Raw genomic sequence first — 19,122 nt, forward strand, 5'->3', positions numbered from 1 at the left:
TTATGATGCCATGTTTTACTTGGACTTGTGTGGCTTGAGACCAATATGCTGAGAGGAAGGCATGGTAAAATTCTCCTTCACTGTGGCAATCGTGAATGACCGATCGCATTCTTACAGCTGGTTCATTCTCTAAGTAGCCACACATAAATTCTAATCTGTGTTCTGATGACCAGTTGGGAGGAAAACAATGAGAGAATTGATGAAGCCACGCTTGTGGATGAATGTCATTGCCATAATTCTTAAATGTTTTGAATTTACGTGTAGTAATGAACAGCTTATAGTCAAAATCATCATGTCGGCGAGTCGCATGTCGGTCACTGTTACGTCGTTTCGGCGGTTCCATTTCAAAATCGGTGTACCTTGCCAATTTCTTTCATAATTTACGAAGTCCCCTGTGTTATTATTTGGTGGCTGTTCCGTATTTCTATGTCCCTCTTCCCGTATTGGAGTGCGAGTGTTCTCTGAAATACGTAATTCTTGTATTACCTGTGTCAGCTGATCTTGTACTTCCCGGAATACTCTTTGGTGTTGCGTATTAATTTGATTCTGATTTTGTTTGAATTTCCTGATTTGTTCGCACTCTTCTGTGTCATTAAAGACTACCGGTTTTGTGTCATTCAGATTATCATCTACCTTCGTAGATAAATTATTTAGCTGATCCAAAAGTTCAACTACTTTCTCTGATAATGAACTAATTTCCTCCATGTGTCTTTCTGAACCAATTTTCAGAGTATCTACTGTGTCCTTTAAGTTTTCTTGAGTTTTTGCAAGTTGCGTAACCGAATCGGTAGATGCAACTGAGTCAATTTTAGCTCGCAAGGTCTCATGATTTTCATGAACAATAGTTTGCAGTTTTTTTATGGCTGCTTCGTGATTCTGTAATGCATTTTCATGCCGTGAAAAAATGGGTTGAAAATGCTCACAAATCTGTGTTTTTACGTCATTACAGACTTTTTGGCATATCGATTCAATGTTATGTAACTCAGTAGTTAAATCTTCACGTGTTTATTCAAGTGTGGTGTCTAACTTTTGAAGCTTTTGCTGTGTTTGTTCCATTGTTGCATTAATTGTAATAACAATGCACTGGTGACTGAAACATGTTCCTCAGTGCTATTCTGCAATGCATTTGAACCGGCAATATTCGCAGTTTGAAAAGCAGAAAATGTGTCTTGACTTATTTGAGAAAACGGTGAGGACGTAAAACATGAATCTACAGTATTTGCAAGATTGTGTCCTGTCATTTCGGATTCCTGAAGCAAGGTGTTGCCGACCAATCGATCGATAATGCTTCCCTGTTCACTAATTGTTTCACTGTCTACACCATTGTTTGCAGCCTGTTCCACTACTTTGAACATTAGTTAATTCATTAGTCGCTGGCACTAACACACTGCTTTCATCTTCTCTGTCATTTCTCAGTTTGCTTTGGAGCCTAGTATTACGTTTTTCACACGCTGTTATTGTCACAACATTTCACATGATAACACAGAAAAGCCCAATTTGAAGAGAAAAAATAAGACAACACATTAACGTAGCACTGAAAATAATATCTCGTTAATTGCAAGCACAACTGCGAAATACTTGCTGCAAATCTACATGCATGCCACAACTGTTTCACTGTACAACAATGAAAAACTACAACTACAAAGGAAATTCTCTCTATAACTACACGCTAGCAATAAACAAAAGCTACACTAACTACACAAACTACAAGAAAAAATCAGAAGATTCCAGCTAGGTATCCTGGCAGGGTCGCCACATGAAACGTCCCCTTAGAAAAATTATATATGACTGTGCTTAAACTGACACACAATATTTTTTTTTGGCGCAACACAATCTGACTTTCAAAAATCCCTACAAAAAATGGCCCTGACTAACATTAACCTATATGTTTCACAAATCACTTACCTCACAAAAATCTTGGTTACTCGAACTACTGCAATACAGTGATCGCCACTACTGCCAGCTAAATAAAAGATTCAAACCACGGAAGGCACTAACTACTGATAGGGATAGTTAGCAAATGAAGGATTTTAATAGAGAACAAACAATGTATTTACCTTAATAGTCATAATATATATAGCAGTTCATGACATCCATTCTTACAAATTTCAAAACTCCGCCATCTCTCTCCCCACATCTACCACTGCTGGTGGCTCACCTCCAACTGCGCAACGCTACTCGCCGCTAACAGCCAACTGCCCAACACTATAATGGCAGACAACAATGCAAATCAGACACAGATTGCACAAGCATAGCCAGTGATTTTTCATACAGAACGCTATGTGGCGTTACCAATATAAAAAACCTAAACAGCCTACTCACACAACTTCCTCACTGTTAAAGTTCAGATTTTATAAGCTCACTACGTTATCCGTCTTTCCAACATGACATCCAAGACTTGACGTTTTCAAGGTCCGACTATCAAACTAACTAACTAATAATCGCTTACGCGCCCAGAAATCAGAGTTACAAGTAGGTCAAAGATCATAGTGAGAAAAGAAAGAATACACATAAGAATATCATTGCAATATAAATGTATCGATGTATCAAAGTACCTCCACATTAATGAAATCAAATCTGAATTGTAAGGGGTCCATAGGTCGTTTTTACTATAACTTTGCACTTGGCTCAGGTCGATAGGGCGAACAATCGATTGTGACATGTTGAGAGAAGGAGTGTCGAAATCTCTGTCTTCCTCTACAGTTTTTGCCCTCTACAGCTCCCTCTAGTACCATGGAAGTCATTCCCTCATGTCTTAGCAGATGTCCTATCATCCTGTCCCTTCTCCTTATCAGTGTTTTCCACATATTCCTTTCATCTCCGATTCTGCGTAGAACCTCCTCATCCCTTACCTTATCAGTCCACCTAATTTTCAACATTCGTCTATAGCACCACATCTCAAATTCTTCGATTCTCTTCTGTTCCGGTTTTCCCACAGTCCATGTTTCACTACCATACAATGCTGTACTCCAGACGTACATCCTCAGAAATTTCTTCCTCAAATTAAGGCCGGTATTTGATATTAGTAGACTTCTCTTGGCCAGAAACGCCTTTTTTGCCATAGCGAGTCTGCTTTTGATGTCCTCCTTGCTCTGTCCGTCATTGGTTATTTTACTGCCTAGGTAGCAGAATTCCATAACTTCATTGACTTCGTGACCATCAATCCTGATGTTAAGTTTCTCGATTTACTCTCAAACCATACTGTGTACTCATTAGACTGTTCATTCCGTTCAGCAGATCATTTAATTCTTCTTCACTGTCACTCAGGATAGCAATGTCATCAGCGAATTGTATCATTGATATCCTTTCACTTTGTATTTTAATTCCACTCCTGAACCTTTCTTTTATTTCCATCATTGCTTCCTCGATGTACAGATTGAAGAGTAGGGGTGAAACGCTACAGCCTTATCTTACACCCTTCTTAATACAAGCACTTCGTTCTTGATCGTCCACTCTTATTATTCCCTCTTGGTTGTTGTACATATTGTATATGACCCGTCTCTCCCTATAGCTTACCCCTACTTTTTTCAGAATCTCAGACAGCTTGCGCCATTGTATATTGTCTAACGCTTTTCCCAGGTCGACAAATCCTATGAACGTGTCTTGATTTTTCTTTAGCCTTGCTTCCATTATTAGCCGTAACGTCAGAAATGCCTCTCTGGTGCCTTTACTTTTCCTAAAGCCAAACTGATCGTCAACTAGCGCATTCTCAATTTTCTTTTCCATTCTTCTGTATGTTATTATTGTAAGCAGCTTCGATGCATGAGCTGTTAAACTGATTGTGCTATAATTCACGCACTTGTCAGCTCTTGCCGTCTTCGGAATTGTGTGGATGATGTTTTTCCGAAAGTCAGATGGTATGTCGCCAGACTCATATATTCTACACACCAACGTGAATAGTCGTTTTGTTGCCACTTCCCCTAATGATTTTAGAAATTCTGATGGAATGTTATCTACCCCTTCTGCCTTATTTGACCGTATGTCCTCCAAAGCTCTTTTAATTTCCGATTGTAATACTGGATCCCCTATCTCTTCTAAATCGACTCCTGTTTCTTCTTCTATCACATCAGACAAATCTTCACTCTCATAGAGGCTTTCAATGTATTCTTTCCACCTATCTGCTCTCTCCTCTGCATTTAACAGTGGAATTCCCGTTGCACTCTTAATGCTACCACCATTGCTTTTAATGTCACCAAAGGATGTTTTGATTTTCCTGTATGCTGAGTCTGTCCTTCCAACAATCATATCTTTTTCGATGTCTTCACATTTTTCCTGCAGCCATTTCGTCTTAGTTTCCCTGCACTTCCTATTTATTTCATTCTTCAGCGACTTATATTTCTGTATTCCTGATAATCCCGGAACATGTTTGTACTTCCTCCTTTCATCAATCAACTGAAGTATTTTCTGTTACCCATGATTTCTTCGCAGCTACCTTCTTTGTACTTATGTTTTCCATCCCAACTTCTGTGATGGCCCTTTTTAGAGATGTCCATTCCTCTTCAACTGTACTGCCTACTGCGCTATTCCTTATTGCTGTATCTATAGCTTTAGAGAACTTCAAACGTATCTCGTCATTCCTTAGAACTTCCGTATCCCACTTCTTAGCGTATTGATTCTTCTTGACTAATGTCTTGAACTTCAGCCTACTCTTCATCTTTACTATATTGTGATCTGAGTCTATATCTGCTCCTGGGTACGCCTTACAATCCAGTATCTGATTTCGGAATCTCTGTCTGACCATGATGTAATCTAATTGAAATCTTCCTGTATCTCCCGTCCTTTTTCAAGTATACCTCCTCCTCTTTTGATCCTTGAACAGGGTATTCGCTATTACTAGCTGAAACTTGTTACAGAACTCAATTAGTCTTTCTCCTCTTTCATTCCTTGTCCCAAGCCCATATTCTCCTGTAACCTTTTCTTCTACTCCTTCCCCTACAACTGAATTCCAGTCGCCCATGACTATTAGATCTTCGTCCCCCTTTACATACTGCATTACCCTTTCAATATCCTCATACACTTTCTCTATCTGTTCTTCTTCAGCTTGCGACGTCGGCACGTATACCTGAACTATCATTGTCGGCGTTGGTCTGCTGTCGATTCTGATTAGAACAACCCGGTCACTGAACTGTTCACAGTAACACAACCTCTGCCCTACCTTGGTATTCATAACGAATCCTACACCTGTTTCTTTATTAACCTTATCCTTTTTAAAAATTGATTTCCACCAATTTCGGTTGCATTTTTTCCTGCTGATAATAGAAACAAAGTTCACTATTAATTTCAGTCACCAAATAACTTTGAATTTTCCGGTTTTGTTATTTCTTTTGCTAAATTAAGCTATGGAGGCCAAAGCATGGATGGCCAGCGAGGGCAGTGGGTGAACAGGAGCCGAGCAGGTGGAGAAGGATGCCGACTGGGGTGGTTGCAGTGGCAATGGTGGCGGCTGAAGAACGGCCGCGTCGGGAGGCGTCGGAGCGGTCGAACAGCAGCATCGGGTGGCGCCGCAGCAAATATAGGAGCCGCAACTGCAGGTACCACGTGTGGAGGTGCCACTTCAGGAGGTGCTGGAGCAGTTGTAGGAGCTGCTTCGGAAGATGCCGCGTCGGGAGGCGCCGGATTGATCGCAGAAGCCACCGCGTCTGATGGCACTGTGTCTTAGGCGCCGGAGCGGTCGTAGAAGCCACGGCAGGTGTCGCCGGAGCGGACAGAGTCGGGAGCAAGAGCCACAGCTGCGCATCGGGAGGCGCTGGTACAGGAGCATCCGAGGTAGCAGCGCGGGACAGGAATGTGCTGGAGGCAGGGGGGCAGGGGCTGGAGGCAGGGGGGCAGGGGCTGGAGGCAGGGGGGCCAGGGGCTGGAGGCAGGGGGGCAGGGGCTGGAGGCAGGGGGGCAGGGGCTGGAGGCAGGGGGGGCTGGAGGCAGGGGGCAGGGGCTGGAGGCAGGGGGGCAGGGGCTGGAGGCAGGGGGCCAGGGGCTGGAGGCAGGGGGGCAGGGGCTGGAGGCAGGGGGGCCAGGGGCTGGAGGCAGGGGGGCAGGGGCTGGAGGCAGGGGGCAGGGGCTGGAGGCAGGGGGGCAGGGGCTGGAGGCAGGGGGGCAGGGGCTGGAGGCAGGGGGGCCAGGGGCTGGAGGCAGGGGGGCAGGGGCTGGAGGCAGGGGGGCCAGGGGCTGGAGGCAGGGGGGCAGGGGCTGGAGGCAGGGGGGCAGGGGCTGGAGGCAGGGGGGCAGGGGCTGGAGGCAGGGGGCAGGGGCTGGAGGCAGGGGGGCAGGGGCTGGAGGCAGGGGGCCAGGGGCTGGAGGCAGGGGGGCAGGGGCTGGAGGCAGGGGGGCCAGGGGCTGGATGCAGGGGGGCAGGGGCTGGAGGCAGGGGGGCCAGGGGCTGGAGGCAGGGGGGCAGGGGCTGGAGGCAGGGGGGCAGGGGCTGGAGGCAGGGGGGCAGGGGCTGGAGGCAGGGGGGCCAGGGGCTGGAGGCAGGGGGGCAGGGGCTGGAGGCAGGGGGGCAGGGGCTGGAGGCAGGGGGGCAGGGGCTGGAGGCAGGGGGGCAGGGGCTGTAGGCAGGGGGGCAGGGGCTGGAGGCAGGGGGGCAGGGGCTGGAGGCAGGGGGGCAGGGGCTGGAGGCAGGGGGGCAGGGGCTGGAGGCAGGGGGGCAGGGGCTGGAGGCAGGGGGGCAGGGGCTGGAGGCAGGGGGGCAGGGGCTGGAGGCAGGGGGGCAGGGGCTGGAGGCAGGGGGGCCAGGGGCTGGAGGCAGGGGGGCAGGGGCTGGAGGCAGGGGGGCCAGGGGCTGGAGGCAGGGGGGCAGGGGCTGGAGGCAGGGGGGCAGGGGCTGGAGGCAGGGGGGGCTGGAGGCAGGGGGCAGGGGCTGGAGGCAGGGGGGCAGGGGCTGGAGGCAGGGGGCCAGGGGCTGGAGGCAGGGGGGCAGGGGCTGGAGGCAGGGGGGCCAGGGGCTGGAGGCAGGGGGGCAGGGGCTGGAGGCAGGGGGGCAGGGGCTGGAGGCAGGGGGGCAGGGGCTGGAGGCAGGGGGGCAGGGGCTGGAGGCAGGGGGGCAGGGGCTGGAGGCAGGGGGGCAGGGGCTGGAGGCAGGGGGGCAGGGGCTGGAGGCAGGGGGGCAGGGGCTTGAGGCAGGGGGGCAGGGGCTGGAGGCAGGGGGGCAGGGGCTGGAGGCAGGGGGGCCAGGGGCTGGAGGCAGGGGGGCAGGGGCTGGAGGCAGGGGGGCCAGGGGCTGGAGGCAGGGGGGCAGGGGCTGGAGGCAGGGGGGCAGGGGCTGGAGGCAGGGGGGGCTGGAGGCAGGGGGCAGGGGCTGGAGGCAGGGGGGCAGGGGCTGGAGGCAGGGGGCCAGGGGCTGGAGGCAGGGGGGCAGGGGCTGGAGGCAGGGGGGCCAGGGGCTGGAGGCAGGGGGGCAGGGGCTGGAGGCAGGGGGGCAGGGGCTGGAGGCAGGGGGGCAGGGGCTGGAGGCAGGGGGGCAGGGGCTGGAGGCAGGGGGGCAGGGGCTGGAGGCAGGGGGGCAGGGGCTGGAGGCAGGGGGGCAGGGGCCGAGGCCGAGGTGGTCTGGAGAGAAGCACCACGGAGAGCAGAATTTCGGGTTATGCAGTCTAGGGAGCTAGAAAAAGACGCTAGCTATCCGAGGCCGCGCCAAAGTCTGAAGGAAGCGGGGAAGTAGCGTCTCAGCCTGCAAGGTACCGTCAGAGGGGCTCTGAGGAGCGCAGGAAGTGCAAAAGCAAAAGCTGTGCTGCCCTAGTTGCAGCACGTGGGTGTGTCGCTGCCGAGAATCAGTGAAGCAAACAAGCGATTTCCTGGTGGAGCAACTGCTGACCCTGCAACTGCGCAAGCTGAGTGTAGTTGTGGTGTACAAGCAGCCATTGCTAAACAAGTACAGAAAAGAGATGGGAAGAAAGTGTGGAGAAGCACACTGCTGTAGCAAGAGGGCTACGTGTGTGAATACAGAAACTGGGACGAAATTCCGAAGCATGAGAAGCTGTAACCTCCGCGTCACTTATCGACCTTAATGACAGTGAAGAACTAAACCGCGTGTACCTACTGGAAATTTGGGAAAAGCAATCGTCAGGGAAGTTAATCTGTCGGTAAAGAGGGAGGAATGGTTACATCTAAATAACAGGAAAAAATGCAACCGAAATTGGTGGAAATCAATTTTTAAAAAGGGTAATGTTAATAAAAAAAGTAAATCTGCGGTCGTTATGTTAACAATTAACTGGCGTTAATTAGATATTTGAGATTTGGGGAAAATTATGGTCGCCAGTCCTATGGACAACTAGTATACTAACTGAAAAAGAAAGGTTAATGCACATACAATTAGCACTAAAACTGTGGCAACTGAAAGTTGACAAGTATTGCGTGAAAACTGAATGTTTGTCAGAAGTAATAAATTTCGCTACACTCTGACTTAATTTAGCAAAAGAATTAATGAAGCCGGAAAATTGAAAGTTAATTTATTGACTGAAAGTAATAGTGAGATTTGTTTCTGAAGCACTACGAAATTAAATAAAAGAAGGTTAGTATTGGGCTACCTCAACAATCATTTCAAAGGCTACTTGAATCTACGCAATTTAGAAATAAGAGATTTAACTTTGAACTTGAATTAAATGATTCTGAACAATTACCAATAGTAAAATTTGGTACGTACCAAGCTGAGCTGCAGTCACAAGTAAGATAAAATATGGTAACAAAACTCGCACTCTTAATTTGCGCTTGTGTAATCTAAATATTGTAGCCAGCTATGAATTCCTTAACTGAACTTTGAAACTATAGCAGTGAAATGGAATGATATTACTTTAATGCTGGCGTCTGAATTTCAACGATACTCGGATTCATTCCAGAAAAGGAAGCGACCCTACTTGGTAATGCAATTGGGACAATGAGCAACAAAGGTTCGTGCTAAGTTGCTGTATTTTAGTGATGCAAATGGAACAGTTTGAAAAGCTGAGGTCTGCTATACAGTTCTAAAACTATACATGCTTCCAGCCTTCCTTGTTGGTTGATTGAAGGTTGGAAGTCGTCGATCGAGGAGGTGGCGACAATCACTCATTGTCGGCCGTCGCTGTTGCAGAAGCTGGATGTTGGCGCACCTTCTTCTCGACACGGTCACCAGGCGAAACGCGCTCTTGATGTGCGCCAGCTAAAGCTTCCCGTCCGCAACACCGTGCCAGAAACTATCATAGCAAGTAGAGCGCAATGACGTGCTGCCAAACCCCGAAATCGCGGCAACTCGCGGGAGCGTCACTCAACACACCTGCTGCAATGCCCTACTCCATCCAGACTGTGCTCTGCTCGCGCTCTATGGGGCGGACTAAACACTACCAAAGATCCAAATTTATAGTACAATACATGGAAATAGGAGGATATGCATTTCCGGCGTTACAAAGTCTCGTCGTGAGCTGAAGTGTCCTGTTGTGGGATGGTGCACCCACAAAGGAAGGCAGTTGCTGGGTAGCACTGGACTACAGAATTTATTCTCTAAGGAAGCAACAAGAAAACATGAGCCACGGAAACTGAGTCTCTACAAAATATAACAAGATGTCGTCCTGATATCATAAGAATAATTGTCACTCAATGACTGCAGTTCTAAGTAGGCCCAAAAGAAACACAGAGTCTGTCTCCATCGATTACTCTCCAAGATCGAAAATCAGTTGTGGTCACCATCTGTGATGCACTGACGTGGTCTCCATGGAGTAGTGCTGTATAGATGACTCGTTGTTTACTCGTCTGTAGACTGTGCTGAAGAGCTGCAGGTGGCAGCCCTAAATAGGCCGCCCAGGGTAGGTATAGCAGGAAATTGCCGTCACATTGCTCCGGAGGCGAATTTTTTTTCTTTTTGTTTTTTGAAAAAATTTGTGGCGAGGTACTATGGGACCAAACTGAAGTCATCGGTCTCTAGGCTTACACACTACTTTAACTTAAAGCAACTTACGCCAAGTCAACACACACACCCAAGCTGAAGGGATGACTCGAGCCTCCGACACGGGGAGTCGCGCGAACCTTGACAAGGCGCCCCAGACCTCGCAGCTACCCCGCGCGGCCGGATGCGAAATAGTGTAGGCTATGAGTAGTGATGGTGGCGCCCTCCACGCTGCAGGGGATGGCGCAGTGGAGTCCAACAGTGTCAGCTGCAGGCGTTTGGAGCGACGGCAACCCGCAGGGCATTGCTGTGTGCTGATTGTGCCGGAATGTCAGGCACCAGAGGTACAACGCAGTTACATCTGGTGAACGTAAGGGCCATGGACAGTCTGGAAAAGTTTGATCGAACAACTGGTCAACAAATAACACTTAGTTGATAGTGCACCTTCTTACTGAAACACTTAAAAATCCTGTAACTGAGATGGAACGTAAAGCTCCAATATGGTGAAGTAAACTGTTTCCGAAATGGTAGATTCAGTGAAAAAAAAAAGACCCAGTAACTGTATTGTGCACTTAGCCACACTATAGCTGTGTCATGATATGTGGGTTCTCGAAACTCCGGTTCCAAACATTACGACTGTTTACTTTTCCGGATATGTGAGAAGTCGCTTCATTCAAAAATAAAACTTTACTTAACCATTGTCTTCATCGATTCGTTTCAGCATATACATAGCAAAGTCAGCATTTCTGGGCCTATTATCTAACTGCAGAGCTTGCAGGAGATGCTCTTTGGTTGTGAGGGAATGCAGCGACTTGTAAAATCATCGCAGCGCTGCTTGGGTGCGCTCAATAAGCAGTGCAACACATTTGTTTTCTGTAAGGATGTGTGTTTTATTCACGACTCCAATGCACCATGTTATGCCCCACTCTTCTGGATAGGAAGCCTTGTTTTTCAATATAATATCCGTTGAGTGCGATGGCCTTCCGCCATTTTACTGTGAGGCCCGCAGGTCGACTCTCCAGGTCGATGTCGAAGCGAACGTCTCGCTGCATCAATAAACCCCCATGCAAGCTTCATTTGGCCAAACAGACAGACAGAAGCCCTGACGTGCGAGATCGGGGCTGTAGGGTGGTGAGGCGCCACAGTCCAATTGAGCTTTATGAGGCCCCCCCCCCCCCCCCCCCTCCTGCATGAGACCTTGCGTTGCCATGGAGAAGGCCAAGTTCGTTTGCATTTTTGTGGCGACAAACACGCTGAAGTCGTTTCCCCAGTTTCCTGCGGGTAGCACAATACACTTCAGAGTTGATCTCGCACCCTGAGGGATGACATCACACAGAATAACGCTTTCAGAGGCTCAAAAGACCGTCGCCATGACTCCACCGGCCGATGATGCGTCTTTGAACTGTTTCTTCGAAGCAGACGTGGTGTGGCGTCATTCCATGGATTGCCATTTTGTTTCACGTTCGAAGTAATGAATTGATGTTTCATCACCTGTGACGATGTTCGACAAAAAAATTGTCACGATCAGCCTCATAACGCTCAAGCAGTTCCGTACAGATTGTCCTTCGTTGGTCTTTAGGGTCTTCTGTTAAGCGGCGAGGAATCCTGCGGGTACACACCTTTAAGTGCCCCAACTGGTGGACGAATGTGTCAGCATTACCGACAGACGTGTCCAGTTGTGCAGCGAGGTGTAGTATCGTGATTCGTCGATCATCTAGCATGAGCGGCCGGCCCGAGGGCGATCTGACACGTCTGCGCGGCTTTGTTGCGATGATGACATACGCCGCGCCCAGCGCCTCGTCACGCTTTTGTTCACCGCCAGCTCTCCATAGACATTCCGCAAGCGCCTAAGAATATCTGCGATGCTCAATGACAGCCATATGCTTGGAACACACCTCCGTCACAGAGGCCATTTTGAAAGTTACGTATAGAAACCTGCGCCAATAGGAACTTCATAAAACTATTGGAGTTGAAACGGCAACATTTCACGATGTCCCACAACTAATTCTGGATTTTTACAACCGAAATTGGCCTAGAAAAAAATAAGTTGCAATAATTATTGAACGCCCCTGCTAAAATTTGTTTTGTATCGGAATCTGGCCTGTCTTAAGCCTATGTAACTTCGTACTGGCGTATGACTTACACTAATGAATACTCTGAACTTCCAAAATAAATTTTTCGAGGCTTGAGACGGCTACATGCATACGTTCTGAAAGTTGAAAGTCAATAAATTAAAAAAAAAGGAAAAACACTGTCGTCACTCAGTGTAGGTCACCACTTCTGTCCCAATACTGCCAGTTTTGTGTAAAGAAAACTTATGTTAAAGCTGAAACGTCCCCTTTAAAAATTAAGAATGACTGAGCTGGAAAACTTTTCCGTTATTTGATCTTCAGACAGCTGAGCAAAACTCAACGTACTCAGACACTTTTCTCTTTACCTATTCTGATCAACACTAAACTGACACACAATATTTTTTGCGCAACGCAATCTGCCTTTCGATAATCCCTACGAAAGAATGTCCCTGACTAACAAGAACCTATAACTTTCATGAATCACGTACCTTACAAAAATCTTCGTTATTAGAACTACTGCAATAGAGCGAGCGCCAATACTACCAGCTAAATAAAGGATCCTAACTATTGAAGGCACTAACTATATTAGTTTCAGAAATATAGATGTGCCAAATTGGTTGATCATTTTTGATACACCCTGTATAACACCGATGAAAAGCTCGCGGACCAGCCGGATGGCAGCGTTCAGACACCACGAAGTTTCATTTAGTTTCATACTCATCATCTTCTAAGTGTCGAAATATTACGGATGTTCCAATATCTGCCTTTTGTACATATTTTTCTGGCAGGCAGGTAACATTAAGATACTTTTTTCATCCTTATACTTGGTAATTTTTTGACATTGAACACGTGAAAAACATCGCAAATTGAAAACACAACGGCACTGGAAGCTTTCAGAACCCAGAACCATCCGTCATTTCCAGTTTCAACCATAGTATAGACGAACGGTGGAATAGCTTTGAGGTTTCACGATAAATTTCTCTGGAAACACTTGCTCTTATTTGCGCTGTTCTCGCCTGCCCTTTTTTGTTTTTGTGCTCCTGGAAGCTCTGGTTGAACAGTGCATCAAGGATCTCAGCGAAGGAGACTGGGTTACGATGGGGTGAGGATAGTAGTAATGATTCCAAAGGCGGAAGTGTAAGCCAGAGGGAGGGCCCAATTTGCTTTAGGATTAAAGAGGGAACAAGAGATCAGTATTCCAATTTCTTTCAAGGGAAGCGAAACTGTTAGGCAGTACTGGGAAGGCAGAGTTGGGCAGTAGTCAAGTATTGTACCACCCTGTCGTTGGAGACTCGTTCTGAATGGAGAGCAGTCTTCCGAAGTAAGAGCGTTTTCAGGTGTGCCGCAGGGGAGTGTCGTAGGACCGTTGCTATTCACAATATATATAAATGACCTTATGGATGACATCGGAAGTTCACTGACGTGTTTTGCGGATGATGCCATAGTATATCGATAGGTTGTAACAATGGAAAATTGTACTGAAATGCAGGAGGATGTGCAACGAATTGACGCATGGTGCAGGGAATGGCTATTGAATCTCAATGTAGACAAGTGTAATGTGCTGCGAATACATAGAAACAAAGATCCCATATCATTTGGGTACAATATAACAGGTCAGCAACTGGAAGCAGTTAATTTCGTAAATTATCTGGGAATAGGCATTAGGAAAGATTTAAAATGGAATGACCATATAAAATTAGTCGTCGGTAAAGCAGATGCCACACTGAGATTCATTGGAAGAATCCTAAGGAAATGCAGTCCGAAAACAAAGGAAGTAGGTTACAGAACACTTGTTCGCGCACTGCTTGAATACTACTCAGCAGTGTGGGATCCGTACCAGATAGGGTTGATAGAAGAGATAGAGAAGATCCAACGGAGAGCAGCGCGCTTCGTTACAGGATCATTTAGTAATCACGAACGCGTTACGGAGATGATAGATAAACTCCAGTGGAATACGCTGCAAGAGAGACGCTCAGTAGCTCGGTACGGGGTTTTGTTTAAGTTTCGAGAACGTATCTTCACCGAGGAGTCAAGCAGTATATTGCTCCCTCCTACGTATATCTTGCGAAGAGACCATGAGGATAAAATCAGAGAGATTAGAGCCCACATAGAGGCATACCGACAATCTGTCTTTGCACGAACAATACGAGACCGGAATAGAAGGGAGAACCGATAGAGGTACTCGAGGTACCCTCCGCCACACACCGTCAAGTGACTTGTGGAGTATGGATGTAGATTCTGAAATGAGAATATGGTCAGCTTTTGGACATTAGCCTTAAATTTGATTTTACCGCTAAGGGCAATATGGAGACTAGATTGACATCAAAATGAGATAAAGTGCTTTTTAATCTACTGACACAATCACAATTATGTTTGGAGGTCATCGGTTTCGACCGATTTAAACGATCGTCTTCAAATCTAAAATAAAATTAAAAAGTCTGTATGGCTTGTCACATGAAAATACATTTATCATTATAAAATAAAGAAATAACAACGTTCCCATACACAGTTGCTGAGCTAGAAGGCCATGCACTGTCGCTAAAGTAAAGGTATTTTGCGTAATACAGTCGAAAATATAAAATAAAATAAAAATACATCCGCCAGCAGCATTTTGGGATGGTTACAAAAATGATAAAGAACCAATAACTTTGTGTATTTGCAAAAATGCGGATCCATCCTTAAGTTATTATGCGATAAAAATTCATTAAGTGCATTAAGCTGTTTCGCTGCTAAACTGAGGAACTGGAAGTGTATTCAGTTGTTTCGTTAAGCTGAGGAACTTGATCATTATATCCAAAATTGCATTACATTGTTGCTACCTATGTGATTCTTATATATTTTTACAATATAAATATTATTAAAAATTTGTAAAATATTGACGCAGAGTAGGTCAATATCCACTAGAGGGCACCTCCTCTTCGACAGTCGGTTTGTTACATCGCAGGCGTCAGCAGTAGGACGAATGCACCGCAGCAACATGTCGTTTGGCAGCTTTCTGTTGCACATCATATACAGTGTACTCAAATCCGAGTTCGTGATGAGTTCGCCTAATCATTAATTTATGCGCTTTCTGCCTGCCTACTGTATAAATTTTTAGCTACTCCAGTGTGTCCATATAATGTCCCCTGTTGGCTGTATGCAAAATTTTTACATTCTTTTTATCCATATTTATATTGCCGTATGTATTTCGGTTTACAAGTGAAAACCCAATGATAGTATTAGATTGTGTATCAACAATCAACTGCACCGAATTTATACAATATTAGATCAAGTGACAAATTTGTTAATTGTACAAAGTTCATGTGGTGTATTTTGCCTGGCAGACTGTATAAGTACTTGTTCGTAAATAAGAGTGTAATCTGTGTCGTAAAGTGCTGCTTTGTTCTTCTCCGACGACGTGTAAAAGAAACAAGGCCATGCCACGTGTACCAACGTTCTGTGCAGTGTTGGTAAGTCCCACTAAATATCCTGACACGTAAACGGATGTGATGAAAAATGAAAACTGTAGCAGAATATGTTTTATTTTAAAAAGAAGGTAATGCACACCACCGTCACAACAAAAAAAGTAAGAAACTCAAGGTTTATTATGTTGTCAGAAGAGAAGCAGTTACAGCAGAATGGTCGGTGAGGAGAAATCAGGAACTCTGAACGTGGATGTCACCTGAGTATAGGCTCCATCAGGGACACTTCAACCCTTCTAAAGCTGAACAAGTCGACTGTTGGAGATATGACTGTGAAATGAAAACACGAAGGAACGACGACAGCTGAAGCGAGACCAGGCAGACATCATGTACTGAAGGACAGGGAACGTCGAGCGTTGGGGAGAGTACTTGTAAAAAATTGCATGAAGTCAGCGAAAGATGTCACCCGTGAGTTCCAACGTGCTACGAGGAGACAAGATAGCACAGTAACTGTGGGTATGGAGTTAAAAGGAATGGGCTGCAATGGTCAGTCAGCTCCTCATTAGTCACACATATGTGTGGTCAGTGCTAAGCGACAGCTGAGGGAGTGTAAAGGGCGATGCCACTGGGGGGGGGGGGGGGGGGGGGGGAGGGGCTAACAGCGAGGTCACCGGTGCCATCGGATTAGGGAAGGATGGGGAAGGAAATCGGCCGTACCCTTTCAAAGGGAAATCACGGAAAACCTAACTCAGATGACTGGACGCGGGTTTGAACCGTCGTCCTCCGGAATGCGAGTCCAGGCTGCTAACCATTGCGTCGCCTCGCTCGGTGTGAATGACTGTGATATGGAGTGATGAAACACCCTATACCCCTTCGCAATCAGTGTAGTGCCGCTCTTTCACACGTGCCCCCAAAAGTGTGGCACGAATTTCATTATCATCTGGATGTTTGTTGTTTGTCTCTTAGAGGCCACTCTGAACATTTGTGAAATGCAAGTGAAAACTTTGATACAAAAATTGTAAAAATTACGTCAAGTTTTTGTGTGACTGAAGGCAAAAGATATACCCTTGGAAAATGGGATGGTTTCCTTCGAAAGTAAAAACTTTGCAGTCCTATGCCCAACCTAAAATTTACCCCACCTTTCTATTTTCATTCATGCAGAAAATATAGCCTTGTGAAATCTGATAAATGCTTTTCAGAAATCTTGCAGGGTACACAGCATAAAATTGTAGCAAGAGCGCACAAAGTGACCCCACTACCAAGTTTATTAACCAGTCTCAGTTAACATTAATAATGAAACTCATAGTACCCGAGGTAGATCTACTGGATCCTTGAGTTGTTGTGGTCTATAAAGCATCGTCAGAGCCGCTCTGTTTTTCAGAAGCGCACATGTTACATTTAGAAAAAAAGTAAAGTTCAAGGGTATTAAAGTTAAAACACGTTACGTCTTACGAAGAAGGAAACTAAGAAAACACGTGCATTTTACCATGGGGTAACGTGTAGAGAAACGGCTGCAACTCTCTGAGGGGAAATGCCGAGGGTTCTTCGCATTCGATGCGACTTGGCGGCCTAGGTGAACGACCTCCGGCCACTCGCCTCAAGCGAGTTTGTCTTTGGCAGTCGATAAAGCATTAAGAGAATCGATAAAGCATGAATTTTGTAGCGTGTGTGTGCTGCGACAGCTGGACCTCCCTAGTGGCTCACTTTACCGGCCGCTTCCGGCTGTCTCCCCCCCCCCCCCCCCCCCCCCCCTGGCCACGTCATTTGTCGTCTACAATAACCTTCTGCGCACTTCGGTGCGAGAGTCGCTACGCAGAAGCCATACTGTTGACAGCAATGAGGAAAAGTGATTTTTGGACAATGCAACAGTAACTCCCAACAATCGTCTCACTTTCTCTGCACTAATTTAATACTAGTCTTCACAATTTGATCAACTTTTATTGATGTTTCTTGAGTCAAGAAAATCAATAATTTTTTTTCGAACTACATTAAACCACAGAGAAAACATGTGTTTGTGGTAGCTTTTGCAAACAATGTGTACATGTCAGGATGTGGCTGAGGTGGAAGTGGGGTCTAAAAAAGAACAAGTTTAATTTTTCTACTCCGGTCGGCAAACTGTCTCCCGTTTATTGAAAAAAAAACATTAACTGATGACCTAGCCGGGGTACATTATGTGAGTTTAGCGGCCCTAAGGCGCAAACAGATTGAGCCGGGGCTCGAAAAGTGCACGGCGGCAACCGGCCAATGCCGCTGATCTCGTCGGGGGCGTGTCAGTAAAAGAGGGCGATCCACACGCCTCGTCCGAGCAGCTCGGCGCGGTGGGCGCTCACACGTGACCTCCTGGACCTTTCAATTGGCCGCTGTAGGAGCTCTGCCTAGGCAAGCGACGCTTCCCTAAGCTTCACCCCGTCAGCAGAAGGTTGTTTGTTCGTGGAGCACGTGAACAAGCCGTGGGAGAGCGGCACATACTGGAAAAATCTGATGTGTCGCCAACCCAGGTCCCGTGCACGGCTTTGTGAAGATCCATTGCCATCCATAGCTCACGCATTTAGGAAAAAAATTCCATTGTCTTAAAAGACTCCCGTACTCAATCTGTCAGCACCTGTACAAATGAAAAGGTAGAAACCACAGATATAATGAGTCTATGGCAGAAAGTATTTCGATGAGACCACTTACCACATTTAGCCCCATCTCTTATGGCATCTGACATCGGCGGCTGCAGATACCTTTCATCAGATAGTGTGGATACAGACTTTCACAATCCCTCAGGAAAAAATCTCATACCGTGAGATCATCCGATCTTGAATGCTTATGGTGCAAAGCGTTTAAGGGCAATACGTACGTCCTATACCAACAGTATTAAATTTACAGTATTAGTGTATTGGTGATCCATTATCTCAGAACCGTTGAGAGACAGAGACCTGAAATTTTTCGGAAGTATACTTTCACTCCTTTTCTGATTACTGAACCAGGATCAGAATATACAGACAAATAATTAGTTATGCTTCTTCAATAATTATGTTCACTCTTTTTGAAAAAAAGTACCCTGTTACTTCTCTGAGTACAAACCGTTACAAGTAGAGATGTTTTGGTGGTCAGCAGGTGCAGTATACTAAGAGATAATATAGTGTAAAATACGACATATGTATCAGTAATAGTTACTGAGATAATGGGTCAAATATTTTAAAAATGTAATTTACGGAAAATCAAGTTTAATCATTTCATCCTAGAAACAGCCAGGCCCATAATCATCATTATCTGGATCGTGTACTTGGTCATCCTGCAAACGTAGAAGCGTCCTTATTTTCCCGCCTCTTGCATCTTTAGTGGTTTCCTCAGCTCCGCACTGCGCATTCATGATACTGAGTCGATCCATTCTCTGGAAGGCTTGCAGTGTGTTGCCTCCTGGAGTGACACTAAGTTGCTCTTCCCTTACTGTCATCTTTAAACGTTATCACAGCATCAAAAACACCTAAGCATAGAGTTTTCATGCCTACAAACACATATTTTAGTACGTGGGTCCAAATGACATTATTGAAAGACTCATCCGGGTTTTGCATTCGATCATGGAGACATTTGAAAAGAAGATCAGGAAGAGCTAACGCGCTATATATTGGCTTAATTATCTCCATCACTACAGGTGGTATTCTGTTTTTGTGTCTAAATTGTTCCTCTGTACCCGCTGCCTGAGCTTTGCGGTACTTGCACCATGAATCAGTACCAGGTGGGCAAAGTCCATGTGTAGGTGTATCATCAGTGGATGATTTGTGTACGAATGTATCCCACATTGCTCTTTTCATTC

At 46.2% G+C, this 19,122-nt stretch overlaps 1 protein-coding gene across 1 annotated transcript; it reads right to left on the bottom strand.

The window, feature by feature from the left end:
• Positions 1 to 5,655: 5,655 nt before the first annotated feature.
• Positions 5,656 to 18,011, bottom strand: LOC126355728 (uncharacterized). Its single transcript, XM_050006097.1, has 2 exons — positions 17,997 to 18,011; positions 5,656 to 7,542 (listed from the first exon to the last, which is right to left on the bottom strand). The coding sequence occupies exons 1-2, from the start codon at positions 18,009 to 18,011 to the stop codon at positions 5,656 to 5,658; spliced, it is 1,902 nt and encodes a 633-aa protein (XP_049862054.1).
• Positions 18,012 to 19,122: the final 1,111 nt, after the last annotated feature.

This window comes from Schistocerca gregaria, chromosome 3 (assembly GCF_023897955.1).
Source record: "Schistocerca gregaria isolate iqSchGreg1 chromosome 3, iqSchGreg1.2, whole genome shotgun sequence".
NCBI lineage: Eukaryota > Metazoa > Arthropoda > Insecta > Orthoptera > Acrididae > Schistocerca > Schistocerca gregaria.